We start from the raw sequence: 16293 nt of genomic DNA, 5'->3' as shown, positions 1-16293 counted from the left end.
CCCAAGGTCTAGTATCCCCAGAGTCGCGTGACAGTTTCCAGAGGTCCTACTTGGCTTGTCTAAATCTGTCTCTCTGCATTTGGTGTGTTTTCCTAAAGGGCGATAACGTTCTGGTGAACACATACAGTGGAGTGGTGAAGATAACTGATTTTGGAACCTCGAAACGTCTTGCAGGAGTGAATCCGTGCACAGAGACGTTTGCAGGTAAGTGGGACAGAGTTTGGCATGGGGCCACCGTGTGCAGTGAGGCTTTCTGCACACGCTGTGGTCGCTCAGCAGTTACTTCCTGGCGCCTTTTCAGCACAGAGTGGCCAGCTCACGCTCGAAGCGGACAGCATGGTACCCCCTCCTTTGCCATAGGGATGCGCTGCGCCAGCCTTTCGTGGCAGCAAGCTTGCCTTATGCTTTTGTATCTCAAGGTTGGAGGCAGCTACAGTGCTCTGCCGAGACTTCCTGAGGGTGGCCAGCCCATCAGCCAGACGGCCGCTTCTCCCTACAGTCAATAGCACGTGGTGCACATAAGGGCTGATTCTGAACAGCAGTGGTCCCCAGACTATGGATTAGGACGTTTTACTGGTCTGACATAAAAATAGCTGCTACCGTAGCGGATTGTGGCACTTAGCGCTGCGATGTGGCGCTGTGCCACGGGTCCGTGATGGAACGCTTCAAGTGTTGAGAGGGAGGCGAGTCACAGAGCAGTCTTCATCACCAGCTGGCCTTACATGTACAAGGCCAGTAATAGGTAGGAGGATGCTCAGGAGCTGCCTGTCACTTTTTGAAATTCCTACTGCAAAGCGACGGTGGCAAAACCTTTGATCCTTGCCCAGAAGTGCTGATCTTGAACAAGAAGGGGTTTGTGGGCCCCTGGGGAGGCACGTAAAGATCACCGAGGCCTTGCTGGATGGAATTGTGAAACAGCGCTTACAAGATGATAGCGCTGCGTTAGGCTGTGAGAGACCGATGCCTTTGCAGCCCCAGTCACGGGGCACCAGCCTACACAGCCGGGACCTCCTTTTTGGTGGCTAATGTCTCAACTTTGAAAGACTTCTCTTCAGCAAGAGCGGTGTGGTGTGTCAGCCACCGGGCACCCCAGTGGACACACATTCCCCTTCAAGACTGACTTCTCAGTTGGTAATACAAGGGGAGGTGCCTGCGTCTCCAAGTGGAAGTCATTACACCAGGAGCTCTCTTGGAAGATCCTAAAGAATGAGTATTGAATTGTCTCTCATTGTTTCTGGCCTATGTAGATAGATATATGCATGTGAATATGCATGCCGAATTGGTACTTCTTTCTTATTTTAGCATTGTACTGTCCTAATTGAAGAATACTTAGATCCTCCTCTTTGGAAGCCACCAATTAGCTTGGCAACACATTAGTAGCAAGAGGGGCTCCGATTTGACAAAGTTATTTCAAGACATGAAACCCCCAACAATTTATCTCAGAAATTAGCATCCCTGAGGAGGGGAAAAAAAACACACAAAACACATGTATAATTCATTATTGCAGATCACACTTCCCGAGTAATTGGCTTGAGGAGGCATGAATTTTGCATTGCAAAATAATGCAGGGGTGTTTGGGGGATGATAAAGAAGGGGTCTCATTTTGGTTTGGAAATTCTCGTGCATGTAATTACTCTTTACAAAATAGAGCAGTTCTGTAGAGAAATCTGAGCTGGACGGTGCAGGGCTCTGGGTTGGGTGTATATGACGAGGCTCTCCCTGTAAGTGTGCCCCACCCCGCCGGGAAGAGGCCACCTGGGCCTGGGAGGAGCACCAGAGGCTGCAGGCAGCGCCTCAGCGGGGACCCCTCTCTTCTTGCATGCCTCCGCAGTGGTTTTACCATGGGTGTAACCGACTGCAACAGGAGCACAGCCCTAAGAGCCGGGGCAGCTTCCTCCTTGTTGTTAACAACTGTATTGTGTCATTTATATCTCCTAAAAACACCCGTTTGAAGTGTACAGTTCTGTGACGTTTGGAAAATGAGTTGTGCAGCTGTTGCCACAATCCCAACATTGGGATGTGTGTATCACCCCCGAGAGACCCTTGTGCCTCTTCGGAGCCAGTCTCTGTTCCTCCCCAGCCCCAGGCGGCCGCTGGTCTGCTGTCTGTGCGCGGGTCTGCCTGGCTGGGGATTTCACACAGGTGCTTGTCTCTGCAGCTAGCTGCTTCCCCCAAGCCTTCTCCCCGCTGTGGCATTTAGGAGTGCTTGGTTCCTCTTATGGCCGAGTAGTATTCCCTTGTAAGGATGGGCGGTTTGTTTACCCACTCCCCAGACAAGGGGCATTTGCATTGGTTCCACTTTGGCACTACTGCGAATGATGTGAACATTCGCGCACACCTCTTTGCATGGACTTGCGTTTTGATCCCTCTTGGGCGGATACCCGGGAGTACAGCTCAGAACAGTAACTCCGTCCTGGCCTAGGGCTAGCAGGATCCTTGATTCACATTCTGCCTCTGCTGCTTGCTAACTGTGTGTCCTTGGGCGTGCTTCTGGACCTGGAGTGCCTCAGTTTCTTCACAAACCAAATAGAAATGCTCATAGCATCTGCCTAATAGGGTTTTTATGAGGATCAGTTAGCTAGCATCAATGAAGTGTCTGACTGGTACCTGGCTGGTTGTGAACTAATTAACTAAAATAACTACCAAGTTGCACTCAGATGTCACAGGCCGTTGGAGCTGGAAGGAGCCTTTGAGTGAGTCTGCTGGACTCAGATCATCGTAAAAGCTTGTCTTAGTTGATTTTCCATTACTCTAAGAGAATGCCTGCATCTGGTTACTTTAAAAACGAAAGAGGTTGATGGGGCTCACAGTTTTGGAGACTGAGGGTCCAAGAGCAGGTAGCGCATCTGTTGGCCTCTGCTCACCGCGCTTGGCTGCTTCATGGCATGCCAGGTGGCGTACCACCCTCACGTTATATCCACCCTCCAGCCCTTGCTGCTGAGGGAATCTGGTCTTTGAGCAGGAGTCCCGGCCACGGGGCCTGCGGGCTGTACCAGCTCTCTGAGACACCCACTGAAAATGGTTACTGTGTGGTGCCTGTCCCCCCGACCCCGCCCCCCCCCCCCCCCGCCTTGGCCCAGTATCCAGATCATAGCTTGGAGCCCCAGTCAGAAAGTATGGCTCCATGGCGTGTGTTTTCTTGGCTGGTAATTTGCAAGTCCTGCTCGGGAAATTGTCTAGCAGGCCCCGGTGGAGTTTTTGCGTCCCCAGGAAGCCAGGTTGGTGCTGGGTGAGTCTCTCGGTCACCTTGTTGTGGACTCTGCAGCACGGCTCTGGCTGGCTGGTGACTGGTGGTGGAGCGCACCTTGGCGGAAGTGGCGTTTAGGGAGGGTGTGAGGGCCCTAGCAGAGCCAGACGGAAGGCAAGCCAGCTTTGCGGGATTGCTGCGCGCTCCAGACGTCGCACAGTGCCTGCCGCCTTGCTTCTCTCCTTAGAGTGTGTTCTGCTGTAGAGCTGATGTGCGGTACCTCACGCACACTGCCTGGCGCCGTCCCCTTGATGAGTTGCAGTAGTTGAGTGGGTTCGTATGCCTCTGTTGACCGTTTGCTGTGAGTGGATGCTTACCTGTGAGGAAAATGGAGCACCCAGCTTTCCATTGCTGCTGGATGCCTTCCAGTTACCCAGAAAGAAACTACAATAGGGGCCGGCGCTGTGGCTCACTTGGTTAATCCTCCGCCTGCGGCGCCGGCATCCCATATGGGCACGGGCTTCTAGTTCCAGTTGCCCCTCTTCCAGGCCAGCTCTCTGCTGTGGCCCAGGAGTGCAGTGGAGGATGGCCCAAGTCCTTGGGCCCTGCACCCACATGGGAGACCAGGAGAAGCACCTGGCTCCTGGCTTCGGATGGGCACAGTGCCGGCCGTAGTGGCCATTTGGGGGGTGAACCAATGGAAGGAAGACCTTTCTCTCTGTCTCTCTCACTGTCTAACTCTGTCATATAAATTATATTAAAAAAAAAAAAGGAAACTACACTAGAGATCCTTGCACGAGCTGCTCGTACTGAGGCGGCTTTGTCTTCAGCAGATTTCTGCTCCAGTTACTGCATAACAGAGCTGAGTGATGTCGTGGTGTGCAGTTCTGCACCTGAACGTGAGCTAAGGCAAGGCCTTGAGCGTCTCTGAAGCTCGCTTTTCTCCTGTGTAAACTGAGAGTGAGTGCACAGCGGAGCCGTGAGAGTGAGATGGCCGGCGCTGCAGCTGGACACCTTGGAAGTCATCAGGTGGTGACCGGAAGTCACGTGCTCTGGCTGGCAGTCTCCCAGGTGGTCCCCAGTGATCCCTCTCTCCTGCTAGTCATACCCTCACTGAATGTGGGCAGGACTTGGTGACTCGCTTCCCATCAGTGGAATGAAGTGGAAGTGACAGCGTGTGATCACTTGTTCTGGGTGAAGCTGTGTCTTGAGCAACTCTGTGGAGGATTCCACGTGGTGGAAAACCGTAAGCCTCATCCGGACCCCAGCCAGGGGCGGGGGAGCAAGCCTGGGAACCGATCCTGCAGCCGCCGACGGGCTTGCAGACGGCTGCATCCCCAGCTGACGTCTTGACCTCAGCCGTACTGGAGACACTGTGCGGGAGCCAGCCCAGGTCATGGCCCTTAGAACCCATGAGATCCTGGCTGGTGTGTGAAGCTGCCAGTTTAGGAGGTAATTTCTCAGATAGCAGGACATCTCCGACATGGCTGTCGTTGCCAAATCTTTGGCTTTAGAAACAACACTGTTCACTGTGGCTCCATATAAAGGAAACTTGCAGACTTAGAATTAAGCAGACTGAATGGATTCTACTTACAAAACAGCTGTACTGAGGCGGACAGTTATTTGACCCAGATCAACTAGCTGCTGCTGTTTGGTGTTAGTGCTGTTTTCTACTGTGTAGTGATTGTGTTACTTGGGATGCAAGCAGGAAAAACTGAAGTCGCTCCAGTTACTTCCACAGTGAGAATTTAATAGAAACAAGTGTTTACTGGGGAGTGAAAACCCAAGAGGTAGAGAGGAGGCCCGGAGGAATTGGCAAGAATCCTCCACTCCTTGGCCGTGGGGTTGCAAACGGGAGGCCAGAATTTTGAAGAGGGAGTGTCAGCGGGCCGAAGCAAGGGCCTCTGAAAGGCGAGATGAGACTGGTTGTGGGAGCATGGGGCGACAGAAGCTGCAGTCAGGGACCGACTGCAGATCCACAGACAAGCTCGCTCATAGGAGCGGGGAGCCCACGGAGAGGGACATACGCCCCTCCTCTCGCGTCCTTCCAAGATCCCTCTCGAGCGCCTCCTAGCTGCAGGCAAAGCAGAAATGTGTGCAGAGTCCCAGACTCAGCATGGCGGAGCAGGGTTGGGGGACGGTAGCTTGAGGAAGAGGACAGCGTCCCAGCTTTCTTTCTTCACGCGCTCTGGATTGGGTTAAGGCACATTCCTGGCCAAGGCCTCCCCCTCTGCCATTCACAGTGGCGGGAGCCTGGAGGGGCTACGGTGTCGCCGGAAGTTCCTGTGCCAGGGCTCGGGGGTTTCCTAACAGTTCCTCAGCTGCGGTGAGCTTCCTCCTCCTTGTCCAACTCTGCAGCCAACCTCAGGTCTGCATTTCTGACCTGTGGCTCTGCTGTGCCCATGGATGCGCCCGGGACACATCTCGGTTTATATGATTTAGTTGGGATTAAGTAAAATTGAAAAGTAAAATAACTGGAAATTCATTCCCTCAGTCTCACTAGCCACATGTCAAGGGCCCGACAGGTGTGTGTGGCGGGTGGCTACTGTATCAGACTCAGAGTAAAGCATTTTCATCTTTGCCCAACATACTACTGCTCACAGCTGTCCTAAACTCTTTAAAACACTCATGGGAAGGAGAAAAGCTCATAAGACATTGAACTTAAAGAGGAAGATATAGTAGGTAGCTTTTTCAAACTTGGTTTTGTTTGTTTTTATTTTGTCACCCTTTGAGCCCTTTGCATTGACTAAAACTTCCTGCTGGTCCTCACCTTCCCTGTGGTAGCTTCTAGTAGCTCATGTCACACAGGAGCAAGTCGAAGAATCAGAGCCTTCTGAGCACACAGCTCACCGTTCAAGCTGTACCTCTGCCACTGACTCCTTAATTCTTCCTGCGCCCTGCCCTGTATCAGACAGCACTTGCTGTTCCCTGAACTCCCACTGTATTTCACACTCATGTGCCTTTGCTCAAGCTCTTGTCCTTGCTTGGACGTCCTTTCATCCCTTGGTCAACTTCTTTGACCTTGAACTCACTGACAGCTCTGGCTGCCACCCCTTTGGATCATGGTCATGGCAAAGTCCTCTCTTTCCCATGTTGCTCCCTGCTGTCCACCTAAAGAGCGAATGAGGTCCACTGAATGTGTGAACGAAAGCAGTTTATTTGAGCCAAAGTAAGGATGGCCACCTGGGCAGACACGTTGTCATTGCCCGGAATAGGTGCGCCAAGATGGCGTCCAAGTCATTCAGATATGTAAACCACAAAAAAATAACGGGGGGTGTCCACAAATCGCTTGTTACGATTACGTTGGTTAATAGGAGTAGCACAGGCTGCTCTTTGGCTACTGCTTCGTGTCATACGTTCCAGGAGAAAACATGAGAAGCAGAAACCTATGTTTTGCTTGAGTTGTTTACCATTCAAATGGTATCAGCTAGTTGGCAGGGATTAACCAACACCTAGCGACTGGGCAACTTAGGTGGCTAGGGGCTCATATCTCAGGTTTCACCAGGCTGATGACTTTTAGTGAGCCTCTGTCTTACCTGGTTTTACAATTCCTTTCTCACTGCCCATGACTGAGCTTGGCAGAGGTATTAGAGCCAATGGCCAGAGAATCCCTAGTGGCTTGGCCTAAGCTGTCTCAGAGCTGCTCTGCCATCTGAGATCCTTCGTACCCAAGTCTCGCCTCCCCCGCCGCAGGGGTTAGCTGAGCATCGCACCCTGGGAGCTCGCCCTGCCCCGTCATCCTTCATTGGCCTTCTTCTCCATAAACCTCTTAGACACCTGATCTGGTTTTGGCATCTGCTTCTCAGAGATCCAAACTGACTCAGCCATGGGGCTCCCTGACTCAGAGCAGCCAGGGTCTAGTGCCTTGTCCAGCTGTGTTCTTGCAGCCCTCCCTGTCTGCCTGTGGCACAGATGTACCACACGTTACCATCACTGCGGCTCTCACCACCGCCCTTCTACCCGTCTCCTCTACGAGGCAGCTCCGGGTGGCACTCGGAGCTTCCCACGTGCCAGTTTCCCTGTATCTGGTGTGCAGTGGTAACTGAGCGTCCCTCATGGGGGAAAACGGAAATCCGAGATACTCCAGAATCTGAAACTTTGTGAGCATCGTGAAGGTGATCAAAAAGTTGATGACTGTGGGGCATCGCTCATTTTGAGATGAGGGATGCTGCACCAGCACACGCCATGCGAGTATTCCCAGGTCTGGAAAACTCTCAAACCTATAACCCAAGCCGATTGGCTAAGCAGTACTCAACCTGCCTGTGCTCGTCACATTGAATGAAGCCCACACGTGCTGCGAGGGGCTAAGCCGTCCTCTCTCAATGCGACTGGTGTTCAGGCGAGGCATGTTGCATGTCTCGGGGCCAGGAGTGGTGTGGGGCAGGCCTTAAGTGTGGCGGTTCAGTTGCTGCTTTGGGATGCCCACATCCTGTGTCAGGGCCTGGTTCGGGTCTTGGCTTCTCCACTTCCGATCCACCTTCCCGCTAACGTGCATCCTGGGAAGGCGGCAGACGGTTGGTCTAGCACTTGGGTCCCTGTCACCCACATGGAGGCCCAGCTGAATTCTGGGCCCCTGGCCTCAGCCTGGCTCTTGCTGTTGCAGGCATTTGGGAGGGGAAACAGTGGATTAAAGACCTCTCTCTCTCCCACTCTCTCCCTCTCCCCCGTTAATGATTTAAAAGGAGACAGCAGTATTATTTGCCAGTGCTGTGCGTGCATGGTTTGCAAGTGGTGCGGTGCTGACGTCACAGCCTGCCTTCTTTTCCCAACAGGCACTCTGCAGTACATGGCGCCCGAGATTATTGACCAGGGGCTTCGTGGGTATGGCGCCCCAGCTGATATCTGGTCCCTGGGCTGCACCATCATTGAGATGGCCACCAGCCGGCCTCCGTTCCATGAGCTCGGCGAGCCGCAGGCAGCAATGTTCAAAGTAAGCCACGTTGGGTCCCTGAGGTTGCTGGCACTGGGGAAGTGTAATCAAAAGCAACGTCTGCTGTCAATGCCGGAAGCTCTTGAGGTAGGAGAGAAGGGATGCGGTTTTGTTGTTGTGTGACCATTCAAGCTGGACGGGAGGCACCTCACGGGCCGTCTGCTAGGAGCGCGGAGACGGAAGGGAAGCTCCCCCTTTAGTAAGGCCAGGCTGCTACGACACACACGCACACTAACCCAGATAAGCAGTAACTAGCCCTCAAGGTACGGGACACAGCAGCACCATCCGTCCCGAGGTAGCCTGGGAATTTGGGTGGGCGTTTGTAGTCGCTCATTGGCTTTATCCAAAGGGGAAAATAAGCCTTTCACCTCTCTCAGGGCAGGAGGAAGTTAGGCGTGAGGCACCCACCGGTAGAAGTGGGAGATGGGGGCGCCGTGTTGCTTGTTGGTCACGTATCAAAGGAAGAGTTCCCAGGTCCTTGTGAGCGCCCTCAGCTGGTACAAAGATTTATGTCTCAGAAGTCAGGGAGTGTACAATGGCGAGTTCTCGAAAGTCGGGGCTCTACGTCCTCTGTGTTCAGCAGCGCGAATTAAGGGTGCTAGTTTTCCTTTGTGTTTGTCCTGACACTGAGTGACACTAGTGAGTGAGTGACACTAGTGCAAAGTCTGGGACTTCAAGGGACACGTAGGACTTTGAGTATCAGGTGAAGCACGGACCCTTTACCCTTTACCCTTTACCCTTTGAACAACCCTCCCAGAGCGAACAGGCAGTGCGGTGCGGGGCTGGGGCTCTACCACTGGGCAGCTGAGACCTTGGGAAGGAGCCTGCTTGGCTTGTGCCCCCACAGGAAAGCTGCCGCCACCACAGCCCTGTGGGTCCAAGGTCAAGTGTGACTTCCTTTCAAAGGGGTCTAGCCCTGAGCCCGTTCCTAAACGCAGCTACTCTAGAGCATTTTGGTTTGTCCTGAGAGAGTGGGGTCACAAAAGGCCAGTGGCCACTGCTGGTGCACAGTGAGGGTCCCAGCAGGGCCGCAGCCGGAGAGAAGGCGAATTCCCGCGCCCCGCAGCCGCATAGCCTGCAGCGTGGCTGGGCTTTCCTGCCTCTGGGGCAGGAAGAGCTCACGGGTGGGGGTGCCCTCTTGGCCTGCTGGGGTGAGTGCAGCCCCTTTGAAACGCTTCTGCTCAGGCAGCTCCATGGCAAGACCTCAAGTCCGCGAGGGTCTTGACAGAGGGGATCCCCACAGGAGCCCAAAGCTCCAGGCTGGAAGATTTTACTCTAGGCACCCACCACCGGCCCTGGACTAAAGACCAGCATTGACTTTTTAAAGAGATTCATTTATTTATTTGCAAGGCAGAGTGGCAGACAGACATATTCCATCATCTGGTTCACTCTCCAAATAGCCTCAATAGCCAGGGCTGGGCCAGGCTGAAGCCAGGAGCCAGGAGCTTCTTCCGGGTCTTCCACATGGATGCAGGGGCCCAAGGACTTGGGCCATCTTCCGCTGCTTTCCCAGGCCAGAGCAGAGAGCTGGATCGGAAGTGGAGCAGCCGGGACTCGAACCGGTGCCCATATGGGATGCTGCCATTGCAGGCCAGGGTTTAACCTGTTGCACCACAGCAGCGGCCCCTTGGAAAGCGTGGCGAGGCTGAGGACTTGAAGGAGACAGCTTCTAGGCAGACTGGAGGGACACCTCAAAGGGAAGAGTTCGGCTGCAGGGTTATGCGAGAGTTGGCATGGAAGCATACTCCCGTGTCATGGGAGGTGTCCCCTGCAGGCCCCAGGGCTGGAGCTGGAGCGGAAGTTGTCAGCCAGCCGCACCCCACAGGGCAGGGTGCACGGGTCTGGCTGGGGAGGCCGCGCTCCCTGTCTGAGTTCTAGCTTTGAGGCTTTGTCCGAGGTTCGGAACCGAAGCTGGAGGGCCTGGGCTGTGAATGCGCAGAGGGCCATCTCCTGGGGACCTGAACCCTAGAGGATCTCCTGCCCCAAGCTGCGGCCCAGGTCCCATCTCCTGCTGGGGAGCAAAGCACCCCCAAACTTGAGGGGCATAAAGCAATGCCCTATTATTTCTCACAGTTCTGCTGCTCTCGCCTGGGCCCCGCGCACATGGTGGCACCCAGCTGTGGCCTCTCCGTGGTCATTGCTTTTGGGCTGCCTCCCGGGAGGGGGGAGGGGTGCCCCAGGGCTCCAAGAGGTGTAGCAGGAGCAGCTCCTTTCAAGGCCTCGCTTGCGGCTGCAGTCGGAGTCAGAGGGGCCTGCGGTGGGGCTCAGCCGCACCTGGGGCTGGGAGGAGCGGGAACCTGCCATGACGAAGGGACATGAGCACGGAGCCGGTGTCCCAGGGGGCTGCTGGGACCGCATCGCCAGCCAGCGCCTCCTAGGAGGGGCGCTGTAGGAGCTGCTGCAGCCTCGCTCACACAGTCCTCGCCTCTTCCCTTCCAGGTGGGGATGTTTAAGATCCACCCCGAGATCCCAGAAGGGCTCTCGATAGAAGCCAGGAGCTTCATCTTGTCCTGTTTTGAGCCCAACCCCCGCAAGCGGGTCACAGCCGCTGACCTGCTCCGGGAGGGCTTCCTGCATCAGGGCAAGAGGAGCCGCAGGGCCTGCAGGGCCTCAGGTGAGGCCCCGGCTGCGGGCGCCCGGACCCGTGCCTGGGGACGTGGTGGGCAGTGCACGGAGGGTTCTGCTCGAAGTCTGACCACCGGAGAGCCTCTCAGTGGGCGCTGTCAGGCTGACAGGGAGGGGGCGGGAGGCGCTGGGCTGGGGGCTGTGTCTTCCCCACGTGCCTGGCGTCATCAGCTTGGGCTGCCAGGGACCTCGACTAAAGGGTGTGCTGGGAGTGTCACCTGCAGCCCAGCGACAGGAGTGGCCTCCGCGAAGGAAGCCGCTGGTCCCTTTTCCCCTGATGTCTCTTCTTGGGGTCAGAAGCAGTTGTGTGGGGGGAGGGGCCAGCCTGCCCGCCACTGTCTGAGCCTCCCCTCTTGCGGCTCCTCCCACACAGACCCCTCCTGGGGCGCCTCCGTCCTGGCCCTGCCCTGCCCCGGCGAGCCGGTGGGCAACAGCAGCAGCAGCAGCGAGCGCAGCTCCGCGTCGCCTGACTCCAATGCCCAGTCCAACGCGTTCTTTGAGAAGTCTAAGGTGCCCAAGCAGCAGCTGGGCCGCCTGCTCAGGTACGGCCCGCTGCCCCGTGTCCCTGTACTGTGGGCCCGTGGGGGAGCTGGCCTTCCTCAGCTACCAAGAGCCTTGGCTTCCTTGCGTGGCGGGAGGTGCTCTCTGCTCAGCGGCCTCCCTCCTGCACGTTCACGGTCTTGAGCACCGTCTGCAGCGTGGCATTGCCCTCTCAGCCCCTCCCCCACGGCCGCCTAATGGGGTACAGCGGGTTTGTCACATGTGTCTGTCGCAGTGTTCCAGATGAGAGTGCCGCCTCGTCCCCTGAGGACAGGGACCCAGGCTGCTTCCTGCTGCGTGAGGACAGCGAGCGCCGGGCCATTCTGTACAAAATTCTTTGGGAGGAGCAGAACCAGGTGGCTTCCAACCTGCAGGAGTGCGTGGCCCAGGTACAGACCCAGGGGATGGCACCTGCTGGTGTCACCCACTCTGCCCCTGTGCAGGTCACCGAAGAGGTCCAAATGGGAACTAGGGCTCCTGCCGCTGCAGAACATTGGCATAGGTACAACAAGCACCCTAAGGGTTTCCCAGTGTCCCTCCCTTCCCCAGCAAAACAAAAGGAAATGCAAAGGGGCGGGGGTAAACAACTCTGCTGAAACGTGAATTTGCAGAACACTGCGGTGCTTTTTCTGGCATGGGGGGGTGATGCTGCCCCCTGGTGGACAGAAAGCTGAACAGCAGAAAGCCCAGGATGCCAGTGGGGCTCCCGGGGTGGGGGTGGGGGGGGCGTCTCCCACATTTCCATGGGTTTTGAGCCCAGCTCCAGGACACACTAGAGGTGCCCTCGGAAGCTGAGAGGATGGTTGTGCATGGAAACGGTGGAGTTGAACTAGGACACAGGCCTGGCACCCTGAGCCACCCATCCTTCCTTGGCACGGACAAGGTCTTGGAGGGGGAGAGGCTGGCGGGCCACTGTGAGCCAGGCCATCTGACAAGGCCTGGTGGGACAGTGAAGCAGGGAGGTGGAGCCGCTGCCAGAGGGCTTAGTGGCGAGCGCTGAAGCCCCTCACGGGGAAGCTGGGGTGGGACACTGCGGGGCCAGAGGCCCTTTCTCGCCTGGAGACTGCAGAGCCCCTTAGCAAAGGAGCACTCCAGCTCCCCACAGTAGGCCTCAACTTTCCTGGGCCTTTCTCTGACTCCACGAAAATTGTGTGTGTGTGTGTCCCCACCCATCCAGAGTTCAGAACAGCTGCACCTCTCCGTCGGCCACATCAAGCAAATCATCGCGATCCTGAGGGACTTCATCCAGTCGCCTGAACACAGGGTGATGGCGTCCACGATTTCCAAGCTGAAGGTGGACCTGGACTTCGACAGCTCATCCATCAGTCAGATTCACCTGGTGCTGTTCGGATTCCAGGACGCAGTAAGTGCCCCCCTCCCCCCACCATGACCCTAGAGAGCGTGAGGCATTTCTTCAGTGCCAAGAGGCCTGCTGAGGCCTAGCGCTCCCAGCCTGCCTTGCGGGTCCTGTCAGGGCAGCAGAGTAAAAGCAGTAAGAGCTCGGTATTGCTCATGTGCAACAGAGTGGACATCTGGATTTCTGTGATTTTTCAGGTAAATAAAATTTTGAGGAACCACTTAATTCGGCCCCACTGGATGTTTGCAATGGACAACATCGTTCGCCGGGCCGTGCAGGCCGCAGTCACCATTCTCATCCCGGGTAAGAGTTGTGCTCAGGGCAGAGTCTGCTGCGGGCTGTGGAGCAGAGCCCAAGGCCCCTCTGCGTCCCAGGCTGTCGCTCTGTCTTCCTCATTACGGCTTTACACTGCTCTGCAATTAAGGGCATGCTGGCTGAGACCCCTGCTGGGGCTCAGATGACGTGGTAAGAACGTGGCCTTGGCGCATAAGGCAGGCGAGTGCCCACCACCTAAACTCGTGGTCTAAGCCAGAGTGCACGGGGGCCACGGGCAGGGACCCTGCAGGCCTCCCGCTCCCCTTGGCTCCCACACTCTGAGACCCAGGCTGGTTGCCTCCATGCTTCTGAAGGCACGCTGTCGGCTGCCCAGGCCCTCAGTGCTCTCCTGCTCATGGCCTTGGGTGGGGCCTGGTTGTGCCTTTATGAAGCTATCCTTGGCTAACTTCCTTCATCTGTAAATGGGGGCGATCATCTTTCTTCTGCAGAGAACCGTTAACTCCTCTGGCCTCTGCGGCCTCCTGCTGGTGTTGCGTGGGCCAGGCCCACCTCGCAGCAGCTGAGTTGGCGGGCCCGAGCCCCGTCTTGCAGTGTTACTGTGATGACCAGTTACTTCTGTGACTTCCCAGAGCTCCGAGCCCACTTTGAGCCAGCCTCCGAGACAGAAGGGCTAGACAAGGACATGGATGGGATGGAAGGCGCCTGCCCCCTGGCACGTCCTGATGTGAACGGTGCAGCTGGAGGGGGCAGACACGGCTCGGCACCTGCCCAGGAGACCCAGGAGAACCAGGTCCACCAGCGCCTGAACCTCCAGCTGGACACGCTCAGGCAGGAGACCAACAGGTGAGGGTTTCTGTCTGGAACGTGGGTAGGCCGGAGATCGGAACTGAGGCCACGTGGCTTTTCAGGGCTGCGCCCCACTCCCCGCCGGAAGCCAACTGGCCCATCAGTGACCGGGGCCAGGGCGCATTTGCAGCTTCCACTGCCAGCCTCGAAGAGTGGGTGCCCCATGACTGAGGGCTCAGTGTGCTAAGGTGCCTGCCCCAGGCCACAAAGGCCTACTAAAGGGCAGAAGTATTGCCCTTTCTTTCCATCCCTTCGCCAAGACAGGGCCCCTGGCCCGGCGTATGGCCCAGCAGGCTCAGCAGTGGCTGGCTGTCCTCTGCCCCCACAGAAGGAACAGGGTTCAGGGGCCAGGTAGCACAGATGTAGATGGCAGCTGTGTACCCAGCAGCCTGACCCCGAGGGAGTTGGCCTTCATCCTCGAGCATGCAGGCAGCAGTCAGTGGGGCTGCCTTCCCCACCAGGGGGACCCTGGTGCTCGCTTGTGTCTTACCTCCTGGGACGTGGCGGGCACTCAGCACATGCCTAACACAATAGGATTCTGGCTAGTGGCTTCTTAAGCAGTGCAAGCCACAGCTGGAGCACGCCAGTTGGGACTTGGCTGCAGTGCCTCTTCGCTGCCGTATGGTCATGGGTGATACTCGCCGACTGACGTTTAGCGGGGGAGATGAGGTGTCGGGGCCACACACTGTAGCTGAGAAGCTGTATGTGCCCCCATGAATCCTGAAGTGTCATCTTCAGCAGATCCATTCATTTCTGTTTTAAAAGCGCTGTAGTCTTAATGCTGGGGGTAGCAAAATCTTGAATTTGTCAAATGTGACAAATTGATAGCAGTAGTTAGCATTTCTTTAAAATTGTTTCCCCGGTAAGATTCATACGACGGCATACATGGGTTCAGAGGTCCTTTCTCTGCAGTTCCTAGCTGCACTGCTCTCTTCCAGTCCCAGGTTAGGGAGTGGCTAAGCAGCGGCTGCGTGGCCGCTGGGCAGTGACGGGCCTGGAGGTAACTGGTCTGTCCCGGTGACAGTGCTGGGGGCCCTGTCTACCAGGCAGGCGCAGGTATGAGCTTGCATGGTCTCCACTGGTGTGAAGAGGCCTGCTTGAGGAAGGCGCAGGCACGCGGTCACCTCCCCCTCCCCAGCAGCAGCTGGCTTTTCTCCTTTTACATAATGTCAGTGACTTCTCAGGGCCCGTCCATCATTTCAAGCTTACTTCTGGGGTTCTACATCAGAGAACGGGAGCGTGTACTTAGAGGCAAACCCTGTGTCTGTAGCACACGAGCCAAGAAGGCTAGCCAGGGCTCCAGCCTGCCCCACCCCATGCCTGCCTGGAGGTGGCTTGGGGGGCAGGGAGGGAAGTTCTGCCCCTCTCGTCGCCAGGAGACAATGGGCAAGAGTGGGTGTCACAAGGCGGTCCTGCTCTCAGGGTGGCTCTGGGCACACGTCTAACTACCCTGTGCCTGGCGCTGCTTTCCTGGAGTGCTGTGAAGCCTGAAGGACTTAAGGCCAAGTGCTCAGCACAGCGCGGGGTCTTGCGCAAGAGGGCTCGGCCCCTGCGCGGCAGCGCTGCCCTCGGTCTAGCTCTGAGTCTTAGCCTGTCTGCTTTCAGCAGCTGTGGCATAGGGGGAGGACTCCACAGACTCGCCTCGCCTCGCCTCGCGACTGTCCAGGTAGCTTCTGCCTCACAAGCCCGAGACAAAGCTGTCTTAATCCACCCAGGCTGCCAGTAACAAAATGCCGGCGATGGCATGGCGAGCAAGGCGCAGGAACGTGTGTCCCCTCCTGGAGCCTGGAGGCCGAGGTGCTGGCACTTTGGGTGTCTGGCCCCTGCCTCCAGGCCAGCTCCTCGCTGAGCAGCTCTCCAAGGCAACGGATCTCACTCCCCGCCCCCAGCTCACCATGCCTGTGAGGATTGCAGCCCGAGAGTGTGCTGGGGAGGGACACAGAAATGCAAGTCCACTGTAAAGCTAGGTTTTGGGCCCTGGGAAGAGACACGAAGGGAGGCTTTGTGGCCAGCGTGGCACTTGGTCACAGAACCCTGAGGAAACACAATGGCTTCCCGGGTGTTGTTCAAATTTAATTTTCAACAAAACTGGACTTCAGGGAAATGTTAGGCTCTCTGGGCCATGGCTTTTTTTTTTTTTTTTTTTCTTAAACCAGACTTTTGGAACACTTGGTTCAGAAAGAGAGAGAGTACCAGAATTTTCTACGGCAGACTCTTCAACAGAAAACTCAAGAGCTGTATCACCTTCAGTTACAATTCAAGTCTACGGGTGAGTCACTTCCCACAGTTATAAATGTAGCTGCTGTTTGGGATGGCGTATTTCTGTTAAACTAGAGCTTTACATTATATTCCGGAACACTACCCAACACTGCATGTGCAGTCAGAGGCAAATTCAACAGGCTGGATCCTGTGATTCCAGTTTTACAGTAATCTGGGAAAGGCAAAAGCTACAGGGACAAAAACCCAATCAGCGCGGCTAGGGGAGGGGACTGATTGGACAGGACACGTGAGAACATTTGAGGGTAAGAGGGT

The 16293-nt window shown here is 56.2% G+C and overlaps 1 protein-coding gene across 3 annotated transcripts in view; it reads left to right on the top strand.

The window, feature by feature from the left end:
- MAP3K15 (mitogen-activated protein kinase kinase kinase 15) overlaps nt 1-16293 on the top strand; it is a 119239-nt gene that overhangs the window by 102193 nt on the left and 753 nt on the right. For 2 of the 3 annotated variants that reach the window (XM_089323796.1, XM_089323794.1), the window contains exons 18-26: nt 99-204; nt 7960-8204; nt 10557-10731; nt 11116-11284; nt 11518-11671; nt 12460-12645; nt 12837-12942; nt 13545-13758; nt 15918-16030. In XM_089323796.1, the coding sequence (XP_089179922.1) occupies nt 99-204; nt 7960-8204; nt 10557-10731; nt 11116-11284; nt 11518-11671; nt 12460-12645; nt 12837-12942; nt 13545-13758; nt 15918-16030 (1468 nt within the window). The remainder of the gene's footprint in view (nt 1-98; nt 205-7959; nt 8205-10556; nt 10732-11115; nt 11285-11517; nt 11672-12459; nt 12646-12836; nt 12943-13544; nt 13759-15917; nt 16031-16293) is intronic. The other variant, XM_089323795.1, reaches the window with a different exon arrangement.

This window comes from Oryctolagus cuniculus, chromosome X (assembly GCF_051225735.1).
Source record: "Oryctolagus cuniculus isolate XC-2025 breed Fujian yellow rabbit chromosome X, ASM5122573v1, whole genome shotgun sequence".
Lineage (NCBI taxonomy): Eukaryota > Metazoa > Chordata > Mammalia > Lagomorpha > Leporidae > Oryctolagus > Oryctolagus cuniculus.
This window is presented reverse-complemented; position numbering and strand designations above follow the sequence as displayed.